The sequence below is a fragment of the Brassica napus genome, chromosome C6 (genome assembly GCF_020379485.1).
Source record: "Brassica napus cultivar Da-Ae chromosome C6, Da-Ae, whole genome shotgun sequence".
Classification (NCBI taxonomy): Eukaryota; Viridiplantae; Streptophyta; class Magnoliopsida; order Brassicales; family Brassicaceae; genus Brassica; species Brassica napus.
The window spans coordinates 9,484,511-9,499,140 of record NC_063449.1 but is presented as its reverse complement, the minus strand read 5'-3'; the positions used below and the strand labels follow the sequence as shown (position 1 = coordinate 9,499,140).

At 34.4% G+C, this 14,630-nt stretch overlaps 2 protein-coding genes across 2 annotated transcripts; one reads left to right on the top strand and one right to left on the bottom strand.

Moving 5' to 3' along the window:
- Positions 1-1,061: 1,061 nt before the first annotated feature.
- Positions 1,062-5,267, bottom strand: LOC106403159 (deoxypodophyllotoxin synthase). Its single transcript, XM_013844001.3, has 3 exons — positions 4,787-5,267; positions 1,940-2,261; positions 1,062-1,517 (listed from the first exon to the last, which is right to left on the bottom strand). Exons 1-3 carry the CDS (start codon positions 5,167-5,169, stop codon positions 1,275-1,277), a joined length of 948 nt encoding a protein of 315 aa, XP_013699455.2. The 5' UTR covers positions 5,170-5,267; the 3' UTR covers positions 1,062-1,274.
- A 502-nt stretch (positions 5,268-5,769) lies between these two features.
- On the top strand, positions 5,770-7,355 carry LOC106405098 (2-oxoglutarate-dependent dioxygenase AOP3). The gene is made up of 3 exons (XM_048760476.1): positions 5,770-6,453; positions 6,535-6,859; positions 6,944-7,355. Exons 1-3 carry the CDS (start codon positions 6,089-6,091, stop codon positions 7,184-7,186), a joined length of 933 nt encoding a protein of 310 aa, XP_048616433.1. The 5' UTR covers positions 5,770-6,088; the 3' UTR covers positions 7,187-7,355.
- Positions 7,356-14,630: the final 7,275 nt, after the last annotated feature.

Genomic DNA, 14,630 nt, shown 5'->3' with positions numbered 1-14,630 from the left:
ACTTTTGATAAAACATTAAGTGCTATTTTTGTGACTTTTGACCTTGAGTGCTAGTTTGGGAACATAAACTTGATTTAGTGCTATTTTTGTCTTTTTCTCTTATTCAAATTTGGGAATCTGCAATCTAAGAAAAGAGACATTAACACTTGTCTTGAGAGAATCCTTGGTGGTTTCCCTGAAAATCTCTAGAAAAGAGACGTTACACTTGCCTCTGCAGGGTTAACTCTTTCGATCAAGGCACCAAGGTTCGTCTACTTCATTCGCTCTTTTTCTCTGTAATCAAAAATCAAAATTTGTCAGTTTTATTTTCTGAGAAAGTTAAGGAATTGTATTGAATCTGCAGAAGGTATGGATAGATAAAAGAACTAGTGGTGTTGTCTTTGTTTTTCTTTTGTTGAGTTTTTCGTTTCTTCTTTTGTTGTTGTCTTTGTTTTTGAGACAAAACCACGAGAGATTTCAAAACAATGTCATTACAATGCCACATATACACATACATATCTCTCGTATTCTTCTATTTTTCTCTTTGTAACTCATTCCAAACTTAAATTATTCTTGTTCTTGTACATCTTAAGAAAATGTTCTACCACTAAAACACTAATCTTTCTTAAGAACCCATGAGGAGTTTTGTACCATTGGACATGATAAAATGTTACAGCTCTAAAAAAAATTTAATTTTCAAAATTTTGAAAACTTATAATTAAAATAAAGATAAGCATCTATGAGAGGTTCTTACCGATGGAGATGGTCTTAGCACTCAAAGACTGATTCCATTATGGTTGTTGTTTTTATATATTGGAGGCCTTTCAACTTGAAGTATATATAGAAATTGAATTTCAGAAAATATGAGTATAATGCAGTCCAAGGGCCATGATTATGAATAGTTAATAACATCAGTATAATGTTTTGTTGTTACTATAAACGGTCACTGATTCAAGATCCCTTTGAAACATTCTTACAGTAAACATACAAAACCTATTTTCATCTGTTATAATTTTCCATTTTCACTAATCGGAGATTTATATACACATAAGATATGATACATAAGACCCATACTGAAAATGAACTTAAAATGTCTTCTGAACTTAGACTTTCAAGAGAAAATTCGAACCCTGGCACAAAGCAACGAAAATCAACATGCAAAATATTCAACCAGAACAAGAAGAGTATGGATGGTTGAACATATTATAGTAGAGCAGAGTGAGAGAACCAGTAAGATGGCATTTAGATTTATAAAATTGGCAACTTGATCAATCGTCTGACTGTAAAGCTGCTTTTTAGATACAACAATATGCTTTGAGAGTTGACTTCGCTTCACGGCCTTCTTTGGTTGCATAGAAATTTATGAGAGCGATGTTATCGAAAGGCTTGTACATGAGAGGATGTTCGTCGTCCACAAGCTCCCCAGGGACCGAAACCAATCCCTTGATAAAAGAGAAAAGACCTAAAGTGTACCTTGTCTTGTCGCCTTCCATTGTTACTCTATGCTCACAAGAACGTATCCTGTCATTGCTCCAACCCTAAGCATATAAACAATAATGAATATTCATGGGTTTGTATCATAATTACCGATTAAGCTATAAGTAAATAACTATTTTGCGCTGGTTGGTCTCGTTTGGTTGTCTACGTTATATTTACTGTTTTTTTTAAATCAAAAACCTTTTGTCAAAGATAACCTTATCAAATAACAATTTTAAGTATATAAGCAAAACTTTTTTGTTAATTACAAACGAAAACGCAAGGAGAACATTAAGTTTGCCTTTGGCGTTTGTGCATTTCTTCTGTAAAAGTTAATATGAAAAACTTTTAATATTTTATACTTACAAAATATATATGGTTTCTGTTTTCATTTTTTCAAAACTTTCTCATGCAAACGTAAACGCAGAAGTTGGCTTCAAAGTCAAAACAATCGGAGTATTAAATCGAATATTATTTCAGTTACCATAGAGATGTCACCAGCCATGACAACGTATGACTTCGGTGGGAGATGAAGAGAAATCCATCCACCGTCCTTTGATTTCACCTCTAAACCATTCACACCATTTTGGTGAAGTATTGATAAGAAGGTCTTGTCCGTGTGCTGAGGAAAAGCTGGCATTGAGATTGACTCTGGTGGAGCCAAGTACTTCAGGAATTTGAGTAAGTAAGTCTTTGACCCTTCATGTGAATCATAGTGTTTCTCCACACCGTAGTTCTCAAATATCATCCTCACAACTAGTCGGTCCAATTCCGCAACGGAGTTTGAGAAACCGTGAGCGGTTTCGCTACAAAGTTTCAAGTTCAAACAAATAAAATGGTTCTGCTTCAAACCTATTGAGTTAGAATTTCAAAAACAAAGCAATATATATACATAAAAAGTATTCAAAATTTGAAGGAAAGATGACCTAAACACTAAACTAGAGTAGAAGACACGGCTAGCCAAAACTCAGAGTTGGATATAGCAAAGTTAACTATTAACTTAGTACTCCTAAATATTTAAAAATCAACATACATAGATAGTCTCTTAAAGGGAAATTGCACTGTATAACAAACAAAAAAATTATAATTCACCATCTAACTAAAAAGTAAGTTGACCATGATATTCAACATATTTTCTATCTTATTTGCCAAAATACCCTCTTAAAGTCACCGATGCAACCGTTTTGTGTTTTTTTTTTCCATTAATTTTTTTCTCCTTTCAAATCTTTGATTCTCGCAAACATATTTTTGATTTTTCACTATGGTTTTGCTTTTGTAAGCAAAACTGGAAATATGATTACATCAGACTGATTCCACCTATTATTCAGATCTAGTGGTGGTGAGGGTTAACGATAATGAACCGGCTGCAGATCAACGGATCAGAAAAAGAATAAGAGATGAAGAAGATAGCTTGCCAACAATATATGGTAGTAAGTAATAATGACAGTGAGCTGGCGAATGAGTGTCATTACTTCTGAAAAGAGAAGTAGATGAGTTCATAGACTATACTATAATGGGTATAAAAAAACTTTAGTATAGTATATTTTTTTTAGTACTGTAACTTTCTATGTAAAGTTACTATACTATTTAATATACAGTATTATGTTTTTCACGTATTTCTAGATTATTTCTTTTAAATTAAACAATCGGTTTTGTTTCTCTTCTATGTCATTTTGTATTTTTTTTCTTGGGATATAAAATTTGTTTTGTTCCAATGTTAGAAGATGTTATGTTGAATGTTAGGATCATGTGTAGTTCGAAGATATTATTTTCATCAACAAATGCTCTTATTTCTTTTTATACTATTTTACATATGATGCTTAATTAATGTAAATAGAACATACATTTATATACTATTTTGTATAAGATCCATACTATGTATTATTTATTGAACAAGTAAATGTGATTTCAAATGTAATTTATAGATTGTATTTGGGTTTATAGGATCCTACCTAGGGTTTAGATTTACTAAGTAGGGGTTTGGGTATAGGAGGGTTCGGTGGTTCATTATTTACGTATGTTGTGTTACATCTATATTATATTTGCATTATCTATAGGATTATGTTTTATTTGAAGTTACTTACTATACTGTATATTTGTTTTCCATTCTGTTTGACAAGTGTGTTGTCTTTTTCTGCATATGGTAAATAAATTGGTGATGTTGCCTTCGGTCTCTCACGTGATGCTAAACCACCACGTCATCTCTACCAGTAACTGGCAACCTGTACGTTGAAAGGACAAAAGTTCGGTTTTCTTTACCTAAATGTTAGCGAATTAATTATGTCAAAATCACTGATATATTCTTAATTTCCATTAGTGTTTTGTATATTGAGCAAATTCTCCCTCTTTTAAATGAGAAATTCTTGGGTTCACACCATCCAATAGTGTTTGAGTATTTGATATTTGATATCTTTTAAAAAAGTAAATAAAATTAAATATCCAAATTAGATTATATTTTTTAAATAAAATAATAAAAATACATAAAAATAGTTACAAAAAATAAATTAATTAATATTGTTAAGTCTTCAGCAAAATACTAAACCCTATACCCTAAATACTAAACCCTAAACCCTAACTTAAACTTTGGATAAACTCTAAACCGTTGGAAAATCTTAAACCCTAAATCATACATTAAAAACTAAATTTTAATAACACTAAACCCTAAATCCTAATCACTAAACCCTAAACCCTTGGGTAAACTCTGAACCCTTGGATAAATCATAAACTCTAGGGTTTAATTTTAAATATTTTTGATTTAGAGTTTATGATTTATCCAAGGGTTCAGGGAGGTTTATCCAAAGGTTTAGGGTTTAGTGATTAGGGTTTAGGGTTTAGTGTTATTAACATTTAGTTTTTAATGTATGATTTAGGGTTTAAAATTTTCCAATGGTTTACGGTTTATCCAAGATTTAAGGTTTATAATTTATGGTTTGAAGTTTAGGATTTAGAGTATAGGATTTAATATTTTGCTAACGGTTTAACAATATTTATTTTTATTTTTTTTGTAACTATTTTTATGTATTTTTATTGTTTTATTTTAAAAATATAATCTTACTTGGAAATTCAATTTTGTTTTCTTTTTTAAAAGATATCAAATATCAAATACTCAAACACTATTGGTTGGTGAATCTAGAGGTTCACCCTAGGGGATGAATCTAGAGGTTCACCCTAGGGGGGTGAATCTAGAGGTTAACCCAAGAATTTCTCCATTTAAATTGGTTACAATTTTTTTTATTAACTGTTTTTCTAAAAATAATTTGTCTCCGAAATTTCAGGGTCGGTCTTGCCAAAACGAAACCATTAACCGTGAACAATCAAGCTCTAAACATACCAAAATTGGTGGTTTCCTCGAGGCCACATGAGATGAGTGAATCTTTGAGCCTCTTCTTTGTTTGTAACATAGTCAATACCAAGACCTTCATGAAGAGGGATCACAGGCATTTGACCAACATAGCCATGGTACGGCTTCTCGTTCACGTTCTTCCTCTTTGTGTCAGTCGGGAGATCGAACAGTTCCTCAGCAGCGGCGAAGATTGAATCATCTAGCTCCTGCGTTACTCCGTCGTACAAGGCCACGAAACAGCCGTATTCCTCCAAGGCTTCACAGGCTTCTCTAGAAATGGAACGCCACGTGGACGTGTTTGGGTTCAAGTCCTGTCGGCTCGTGAGATCAAGAACTGGAACTTTAGAAGAAGACTTCATGGATGATCCCATTTGGATGCTATGTTTCTAATGTCTCTCTTGAATTTGTCATCACCAACTTATATAATTTCTAAACAATTTATTTACAAATAATCTTTTTTTTTTGTAACACAGACTTCCATTTATTTACAAATAATCATATGACTTTTTTCGTTGTAAAAAAAAAAAATCATATGAGTATGACTTTATATAATTAGGGGGTCCAGTCCTGATTAACGAACCGAACCAAAAACTGGAACAAAATCTAACCGAAACCGAATTGATTTTTAATATGGATAAATATAGTGGTAAATCTTTTTTCTATATTCGAAAATTAGAACTACACCCCAAACAAATCATAATCATAAAGGTAAAATTATACCAAAAAGTCGAACCCTAGTTTAATTTTCATAAAAAAATATGAAGGCCTTTGATCTTTTTTTTTGTTTTTCCAAAAATATGAAGGCCTTTGATCAAAACGCAAATCTAACGTAAAACCAAACCTAACCAAATTGTTCCATGCTATATCTAAAACCGAAATTTTGGAAAATGTGAACCGAAACAAACCAAAATCGAATTGGATATTATATTTCTATATTGTGGTCCACCAAGTGTGATGACTAGTGGATATTAATAGACAACGTGGTCCAACAATTTTGATGACTAGAAAATATTATTATATAACATGGTCCACAGATTTTGGTGACTAACTATGTGGTCCATAGGTTCCGCTGACTAATACTATATTGGTATCAATATAGTGATGTTTTGTTTATACTCTAAACGAATAATTGAAAACTAAGAAGTAAGATCCCTTCTTGTAATGAACATCCAAAATCCATTTTCATCTTTTAGAGGATATTCCATATGTAGTTGTTTGACATTATATATATTCATAAGACATGATCCATGAGAAAACACACCTAAATCTTGAAAAAATAGAACAAATAAAATGTCTTCTAAGATCCCTACCTTAGATTTCTCAAGAGAAGATCTGAAACCAGGCACGAAGTATTGGAAATCAACAAGCAAGAACATAAGACAAGCACTTGAGGAATATGGATGTTTCATCATAGATCTTCAAGACAAGACTCCTTTAGATCTTCTTGACCAAGTCTTTGGTTCTTTGGTCCAGTTGTTTGATCTCCCAACACAAACCAAAATGAAGAACAAATACGATAAGCCTTTAAATGGCTATGTTGGTCAGATTCCAGCTCTTCCTCTTCATGAAAGTCTTGGTATTGATAATGCCACTTCTTTAGAAGCAACCAGAAGCTTCACCGGTTTGATGTGGCCACAAGGAAACAAACACTTCAGGTATATGTATAGAAAGATCTATCAAGTTTGAATTCTAAGCTATTACTTTTTTTATATATTCTTAAACTTGGCTTGTGCTAGTGAATGTGTGCACAAGTATGCGGAGTTTGCAGCCAAGCTTGATCAAATGGTGACACGGATGGTTTTTGAAAGCTATAACGTCGAGAAACACTACAAACCATACATTGAATCAACCACTTACCTTCTCCGTGTGCTGAAAAATAGTGCACCGAACAACGATAAACCTAACTTAGGATTTGTCACACATACAGACAAGAGCTTCACAACAATACTTCACCAGAATCAAGTCAATGGTCTCGAAATGGAAACTAGAGAAGGAGAGAAAATCAATATCAATCTATCATCACCTTCACTGTTCATGATCGTCGCAGGCGATGCCTTGATGGTAAATTTAGGTTATATAATACAATTTTTCAAATGTATAGTCCATAAACATCGATTGAACTAACTAAAGTGTATATACTTTTAGGCATGGAGCAATGATAGGGTTTGGTCTCCAAGACACCAAGTTCTAGTGAGCGGCGAGACAGACCGATACTCTCTTGGAATGTTTTCATTCAACAATGGAACACTTCAAGTACCAGAAGAGCTTATTGATCATCAACATCCTCTTATGTATAAGCCCTTTGATCATATTGGTCTACTTCGATTTTACCGTACTGACATAGGTTACAAATCAGAATGTCCTATCAAAGCCTATTGTGGTATTTGAATCACTTATGTATCCACTATCTAAAGCTTCATATATGTGAAATGCAATAGTCTAATAAGAGAAAAATAAGTGTAATTTCAGGGGGAAAAGAACATACCTCCGCTCCAAAATATAAGATGTTTTTATGTAAAAAGCACATATTCAAAAGTTATATATTTTATTTTATAAACATCATTAAAAATATAAATTAAATAATACTTAATTAATTGTAAAATAGATTATAAAATCATATACTACCTCCGTTCCCGAAAGTAAGATGTTTTAGATTTTTTTCTTGTTCCACAAAGATAGATTTTATATATTGTTAAGGTACTTTTTTATACTTTTGAGGAACATTAATTGAGAATATTTGAATTGATTAAATTTCATTGGTGAAAAGTTATTGGAAAGTGCATAATAAAGTAAAAAATAAATTAAATTATAAACATTTATTAAATTCTTAATAAACGTGCATACTCTAGAAAATCTTACTTTCAGGAACAGAGGGAGTATATAATGGGGGACTTTTCTCTGTTCTAAGAGCATCCACGTATGCAAATAATAAAGATTGTGGGTCCCATTTATTGTCCGGTTTTGTTTGGTCGACTGGGTTATGAGTTTGGTCTGATTTCTGAGTTTAGCGTTTGGTTTGATAGATTAGTGAAACTCACGTTTAATGTTATCTTTTCTTCCAGAACTTAACCTCACCGTCTCCGCTATTCCTAATCTCATCTCTTTGTCTTCCCAGTCGTTATCTCTTGACCTTCCATGTGGTTAAATGTTTTTTTTTTAATTCTGCCATAATTGTTATTCACATTGAATTCAGTATTCACGTCGACGCCTCCGATTCCTTCATCTGAAATCTATAAAAAAAGAAGAAAAGAAGAAAAAATGCAGCGATCACGAAATTGCAAGATCTGTGGGAACGAAGCCATACACTCTTGCCGTATTCCGATCCCTAATCTCAAAGCTCTGTTCGTTTTTGAGTCGTCGCTATTGAATAATTCGATCTCGTGTTTTTACAATGAGTTGATACGATAAGGTTCGCTCCAATCTCTGTAGATTTTCAAATTTCCTCTTTTATCAGATCGTTTAGTTGATCTTTTCACGAATTTTGGAAATCTGTTCTGTTTCTTCAATGGATAAGAATATTTCGTTTACCGATGATCTTCCTGATGGTAATTGAGATTTTACATTCCGGTTTTAGTTTAAAATCAAATCTGTGTGTTAGGGTTGTATGCGGTGTGTATATGTTTCTGCTTTCCAAATCTGATAATCTTCCTGGTACAAGAACATTTTTTTCTTTAATTTGGAAAGAGATTTGATGAATGATTCATTGTAACATGTCTTGCAGGCACGATCTCAGCGCTTCTCCAGACGCAGAACAATGTGGTGCAGTCTTCCGAGATCGTGATTGGGAGTGGTATATCTGCTAGGAACCTCTCTGAAGCTTCTATTAACGTGACTGTTCTCGAATCACACGATAGGATTGGTGGTCGATCCACACTGATTACTCCTTTGGTTGTCCTGTTGATATGGGAGCTTCTTGGTGAACTTTTTTTTTAATCTATATGTGATGTATACGTTTTGAACAGCCTCGCATTCTAAAGCCTTTCTCAAACGTTGTCTAGGTTACATGGAGTCTCCAACGACACCCCTTGGCTCCTATTATACGCCGTCTAGGGGTCACTCTATACCGAACTAGCGGGAAACACTCCATCTTGTAGATCATTGATATCTTGTGAATTTACATGTTTTTAACTTCTTATTCTTGCATTGTTTGGTCATTTAGAGCATCATTTAGGCACACTTAGGTTGCATATCATTGCATTTGTACATATCAGGTGTTGGAGAGCACCATGGATGAATTAGAGGACCATTGGTGGGATTTTGAGTGCAATTGGAGTCCAAAAGAAATGTTAAAAGTGATCATTGGGCGAGCACCTTACCAGAGCGACCAGCTGGGAGCGACACCGTCAAGTCGCTCTGATCTCCCTATCAGAGCGACCTTACTAGAGCGACAGGGAAGAGTCGCTCGCGTATTGATCACCCGGAGACAACGAATCCGGAGCGACCTCTCGCAGCGACACAGCGAGGTCGCTCCCGAATCCGGAGAGTGAAAGATGAACACGGATGAAAGCCTTAAAGATCTTTTCTGAAGCTGAAAATTTGTGGAGACACTGGAAATTGAGTTAGCTTTCCAATGGAAGTGGTTTCAAGTCATTTGGAGCTGTATTGGATAAGTTATAATCGATTTACTACAGGTGTATCAACCCTTGCCGGGGACCACTGGAAAGTTGATGGGATTAACCAACTTCCCACTTTCTTCCACCCACCTTTCCTTTGCACGATTTTTCCTACTTTTATGTATAATATCTGCTTTCTTTTTATCATAAGAGTGGGCAAGAAACATCATTATCCAACTTTGTAATAATTTAACTTGTCAAAACTCTCTCTCTTTGAAATATCATTGTTCTTAGTGTTCTTGAGCTGTTCTTCAATTGTTCATCATCTGTTCTTGAGTTTTAATTTCGTTTTGCTTATTTAATCCTTGTTTATCTTTATTCTCTGTTGTATCTACTTGAATATGCTTCAATCTATTATGAGATTAAGTGTTTTCATGAAGATTAGTGAGTAGTTTCCTTAAGAATTCATGGGTTAGGGAGATTAGAGTAACTTAGTGAAGATCTATGGTGTTATTGTATTAGATCCTTGTATGAACTTGCTTGTTGAGTATTTTTAATGCTTGTTTAGTCTTGATCACTCTAAACCTGATTTCTAAACACTTCTCATCAGACATGATTAGATGAAGTGTTTGAATCAACTCAACTAAGCTCTAGTGAGATTAGCCAAGGACACTTGATGTTAAAATTGCTAGATAGTTATTAAACTTGAACTTAAAGATTGCTTGATTGAATTAAGCCAAAGACATTTGATGTTTAATGATTTCTAAGCAAATGGACATTTACCTAGACATAGGACTTGTCTAAAATTGTGTTTAGACTTAAGAGATTACTTTGATTGAAAGCTTGTCACCTAGATTGGATCTTAGTTACTTGAAGTCAATTCCCTTAGCCCATGGATTCACTTGTTTATATTTCTAGGATATTAGTTTGTTACAAATCATCTATCTTCTTGTTTGCTTAGATTAGGAAGGTTTGTGTATTCTTGGTGTTATAAGTCTCTAGTTCTCTGTGGATTCGATCCTAAAATGCTACAATGACATACCATTCGATTGTGGTATTGTTGGCACATTAGGTTAATTGGTGTGTGCTTAAACGCGTAATCAATTTGGCGCCGTTGCCGGGGAACTAAGTAGATTTGTCATTAAGATTTCAAACTTTCTTGAGATTAAGCTTTATTTTCTTATGCTTTGTTTTGCCTTTGTATAGCTACTAACCTCTTCTTCTAGCTTTTGTTATTTGTAGAGATGGCTTCAAGCTACTCTGAGAAGCCACAAGAAGAGGAAGAGACATTTGAAGATCGCATTGAAGATCAGCCATATGTGAAGCCACCACCCTTTGATATACGCATACTCACACCAGACCAAAGGGATGAGTTGCATCGGCTTCAGAGAATGAAAGAGAATCGGGACAAGACAAAGAGAAACCTAGCACAACTTATCCGGATACACCTCATTAGGGACCGAGCAGAGTTTGAAGAAAGGGAGGTTACCCAGTATGAGTTAGCTGCTTGTGCCCTTAATGAGGTAATGTATTGGGCTCCACCACTCCAACTGGAAGGTATAGAAATTTCCACTTTAAAACTTCAACTCGAGGAAATATGCTTGCCTTGTGGTGAGAATAATATCTCTGGTCTTAATTCTCTTGTGCTCATGAATGAATGTCTTGATCTGATATGTGAAACTAAGAAACTAGATGAGTTGAGAATAGAAAAACTTGTTAGAGATCATATTGAAGTTTGTTTTGACAAGAGCTATCTATGTGCTTCATTTGATCTTGAATCTGAGTTTTTCATTCTTGATGAACCTAGACCTCTTCTTGAACTTCCTGATGTAGGGGATGAACTTGATGTGGATAAGCTCTTGCTTGAGATAGAAAACCCCAATGCTGAAAACTATCATGAGAATGTGAACATTGTGTATTATTTGATTGATGGAGATAGAGTTGACTACTTTGTTAAAACCTCATTTGAACATGTAGTTGATTTTGTGTTTCCACCTAATGCTTTTGATTCTCATGATCATCTGAACCTCAAGGAGCATTTCATAACTCATGTCATATCTTTAGTGAAGCTCTTTGAGGAAAAATCTGTCTATTTTCTATGGACAGTAGTGTGCTCCTTTGCATACTTGGTTCCTTGTTCTTGGAGGAGAGGGACCAAAGGTGCATTGGCTCAACCTTTTGATACTTATGATTAGCAAGCACACAAAGTCAAGCTAGAGACTTAAAACAAGCTCACTTGGGAGGAAATCTCAAGAGTATCCTTTGTATATATGTGTGAATGTTTTTAATAAATTGTGTGAACTATCCTTGTTTGTGTGTTTGTTTGTGTGAATTGTGTGTCATTTCAGTTTGGAAGGTGCTCAGGAAAAGGAAAGGATTCAAAAGAGGCTAGGAAAGAAACACAAGTGCTGTGGAGACATGCTCATAGCGACATATCCATAGTGACATGCTCAAGTCGCTACAGTCACAAGGTAAGTACTCTAATCCGGTTTAAAATCTCTCCACATCTCTAGTAATTTTTATTTTACTTATCATGTAAACCACTCCAAATTCAAAGTCACACAAGAGACTGTGTGATTCGAGTGTGGTGGGGGTACTATAAAAACTGATCATTTTGCTTGGTTTTATTTGGATGATTTGCATTTGACATATCTAGCACTTTGCATCTGTGTGGATTTTAATGATTTGCATTTTGGATTTTCTTGTGATTTCTAAAAAAAAAAAAAAAAAAAAAAAAAAAAAAAAAAAAAAATTAAAAAAGAGTTGTGAGTTTTGAATTATGCATAGGGAGCCATGATTGAAATTGCCATGAAAAGAACATATCTACAAGCATCTCTTGAGCCTTGAAAACTCTTTTTGAAACATGTTGCTCATATGATATTGACATTGTTCTTGAAACCAATTACAAACTGAACTTGAGCATAATGAATTTAATCTCTCTTGCATATGGGCACTTGCATACTTGATCATGGATTTCATACACATTTGGGTTATCTTATTCCATGTCTTATCCTTTGATTAACCCAAATAGCACTCCCCTACCCTTGAACCCTTGCCATTCTTTGAAACCAATATCGATTTGTTGAGTGAGGTCTCTTATTGATAGCTTGTCATGTGCAAAATCTTGAGAGTATTGGGAGCGACATATGTTTGTTCTCATCTATTGCTAGCATAAGATCCTCATTTGAACTAGCATCTAGGATAATGAGTGAGTTTGTGTGTTTTTAAGTTGTTATATCTTGGGTTTGAGAGAAGAGAAAAAGATCAAAGAGTGTCAATAAGAAAAGAAAACCAATAGGAACCAAGAAAATAAAAGAAGAAAAACTCTTAAGTGTGTCAATTAGAATTCCCCAAAGTAAAAAAAAAAAAAAAAAAAAATGAATGAAAGATCATAATGGGGAAAGAAAAAGAGTGTCAAGTTCTTAGTTGGTTGATCATGTAAAAAAAAAAAAAAAAGAGTTCACTTGGTGAGAAATGTGAGTGAAGTGTATATACTTGGGTTTTGAAATATAAAAGATGGGTAGAATTTGTAATCACTTAGGAAGAAGAGTAGAATGATGAGAATGAGCTATGTATGCATGAATTGCTCCTAGTCTTAGATAAATTTTGCATAATGATCATGCTCCTTGTTCTTGAGTGATTGCCACCATTAAAAAGATTGTATTTGAACCTTTCTTTTTATTCATAAAAGACCATTAATCTACCAAGCCAAGTGATTGAGATCATGTGCCCATTTGTGAGAATCCACCTTGTGTGTGTGTGTGAATGAATGTGAGAATTGGTTGAAGTTACTTGTTGATTGATGAGCATTGCACTTTGTATAAAGAAATAAAAAGAGGTTGATAGGCATTGAGAAGCTAGACTGATAAAAGAATGACCAATGATTGTTTGCTATGATCATTTGGAATGTTGTAGAAGAGCTAAGATGTGTGTCTTTTGGCTATGAGCTCCCTTTTTCAAACTTCTTCCTTCTTAGGACTTGAAAGTTTACTTGAGGACAAGTAAAGGACTAGTGTGGGGGAGTTGATATCTTGTGAATTTACATGTTTTTAACTTCTTATTCTTGCATTGTTTGGTCATTTAGAGCATCATTTAGGCACACTTAGGTTGCATATCATTGCATTTGTACATATCAGGTGTTGGAGAGCACCATGGATGAATTAGAGGACCATTGGTGGGATTTTGAGTGCAATTGGAGTCCAAAAGAAATGTTAAAAGTGATCATTGGGCGAGCACCTTACCAGAGCGACCAGCTGGGAGCGACACCGTCAAGTCGCTCTGATCTCCCTATCAGAGCGACCTTACTAGAGCGACAGGGAAGAGTCGCTCGCGTATTGATCACCCGGAGACAACGAATCCGGAGCGACCTCTCGCAGCGACACAGCGAGGTCGCTCCCGAATCCGGAGAGTGAAAGATGAACACGGATGAAAGCCTTAAAGATCTTTTCTGAAGCTGAAAATTTGTGGAGACACTGGAAATTGAGTTAGCTTTCCAATGGAAGTGGTTTCAAGTCATTTGGAGCTGTATTGGATAAGTTATAATCGATTTACTACAGGTGTATCAACCCTTGCCGGGGACCACTGGAAAGTTGATGGGATTAACCAACTTCCCACTTTCTTCCACCCACCTTTCCTTTGCACGATTTTTCCTACTTTTATGTATAATATCTGCTTTCTTTTTATCATAAGAGTGGGCAAGAAACATCATTATCCAACTTTGTAATAATTTAACTTGTCAAAACTCTCTCTCTTTGAAATATCATTGTTCTTAGTGTTCTTGAGCTGTTCTTCAATTGTTCATCATCTGTTCTTGAGTTTTAATTTCGTTTTGCTTATTTAATCCTTGTTTATCTTTATTCTCTGTTGTATCTACTTGAATATGCTTCAATCTATTATGAGATTAAGTGTTTTCATGAAGATTAGTGAGTAGTTTCCTTAAGAATTCATGGGTTAGGGAGATTAGAGTAACTTAGTGAAGATCTATGGTGTTATTGTATTAGATCCTTGTATGAACTTGCTTGTTGAGTATTTTTAATGCTTGTTTAGTCTTGATCACTCTAAACCTGATTTCTAAACACTTCTCATCAGACATGATTAGATGAAGTGTTTGAATCAACTCAACTAAGCTCTAGTGAGATTAGCCAAGGACACTTGATGTTAAAATTGCTAGATAGTTATTAAACTTGAACTTAAAGATTGCTTGATTGAATTAAGCCAAAGACATTTGATGTTTAATGATTTCTAAGCAAATGGACATTTACCTAGACATAGGACTTGTC

Coding starts and splice junctions, on each gene's coding strand:
- LOC106403159 (XM_013844001.3), bottom strand. CDS start 5,169: ATGGGATCATCCATGAAGTCTTCTTCTAAAGTTCCAGTTCTTGATCTC. Junction 2,262..4,786: donor CGAGGAAACCACCAATTTTG/GTATGTTTAGAG, acceptor GAAACTTTGTAG/CGAAACCGCTCACGGTTTCT. Junction 1,518..1,939: donor TGGCTGGTGACATCTCTATG/GTAACTGAAATA, acceptor TTATATGCTTAG/GGTTGGAGCAATGACAGGAT.
- LOC106405098 (XM_048760476.1), top strand. CDS start 6,089: ATGTCTTCTAAGATCCCTACCTTAGATTTCTCAAGAGAAGATCTGAAA. Junction 6,454..6,534: donor CAAGGAAACAAACACTTCAG/GTATATGTATAG, acceptor GGCTTGTGCTAG/TGAATGTGTGCACAAGTATG. Junction 6,860..6,943: donor TCGCAGGCGATGCCTTGATG/GTAAATTTAGGT, acceptor ATATACTTTTAG/GCATGGAGCAATGATAGGGT.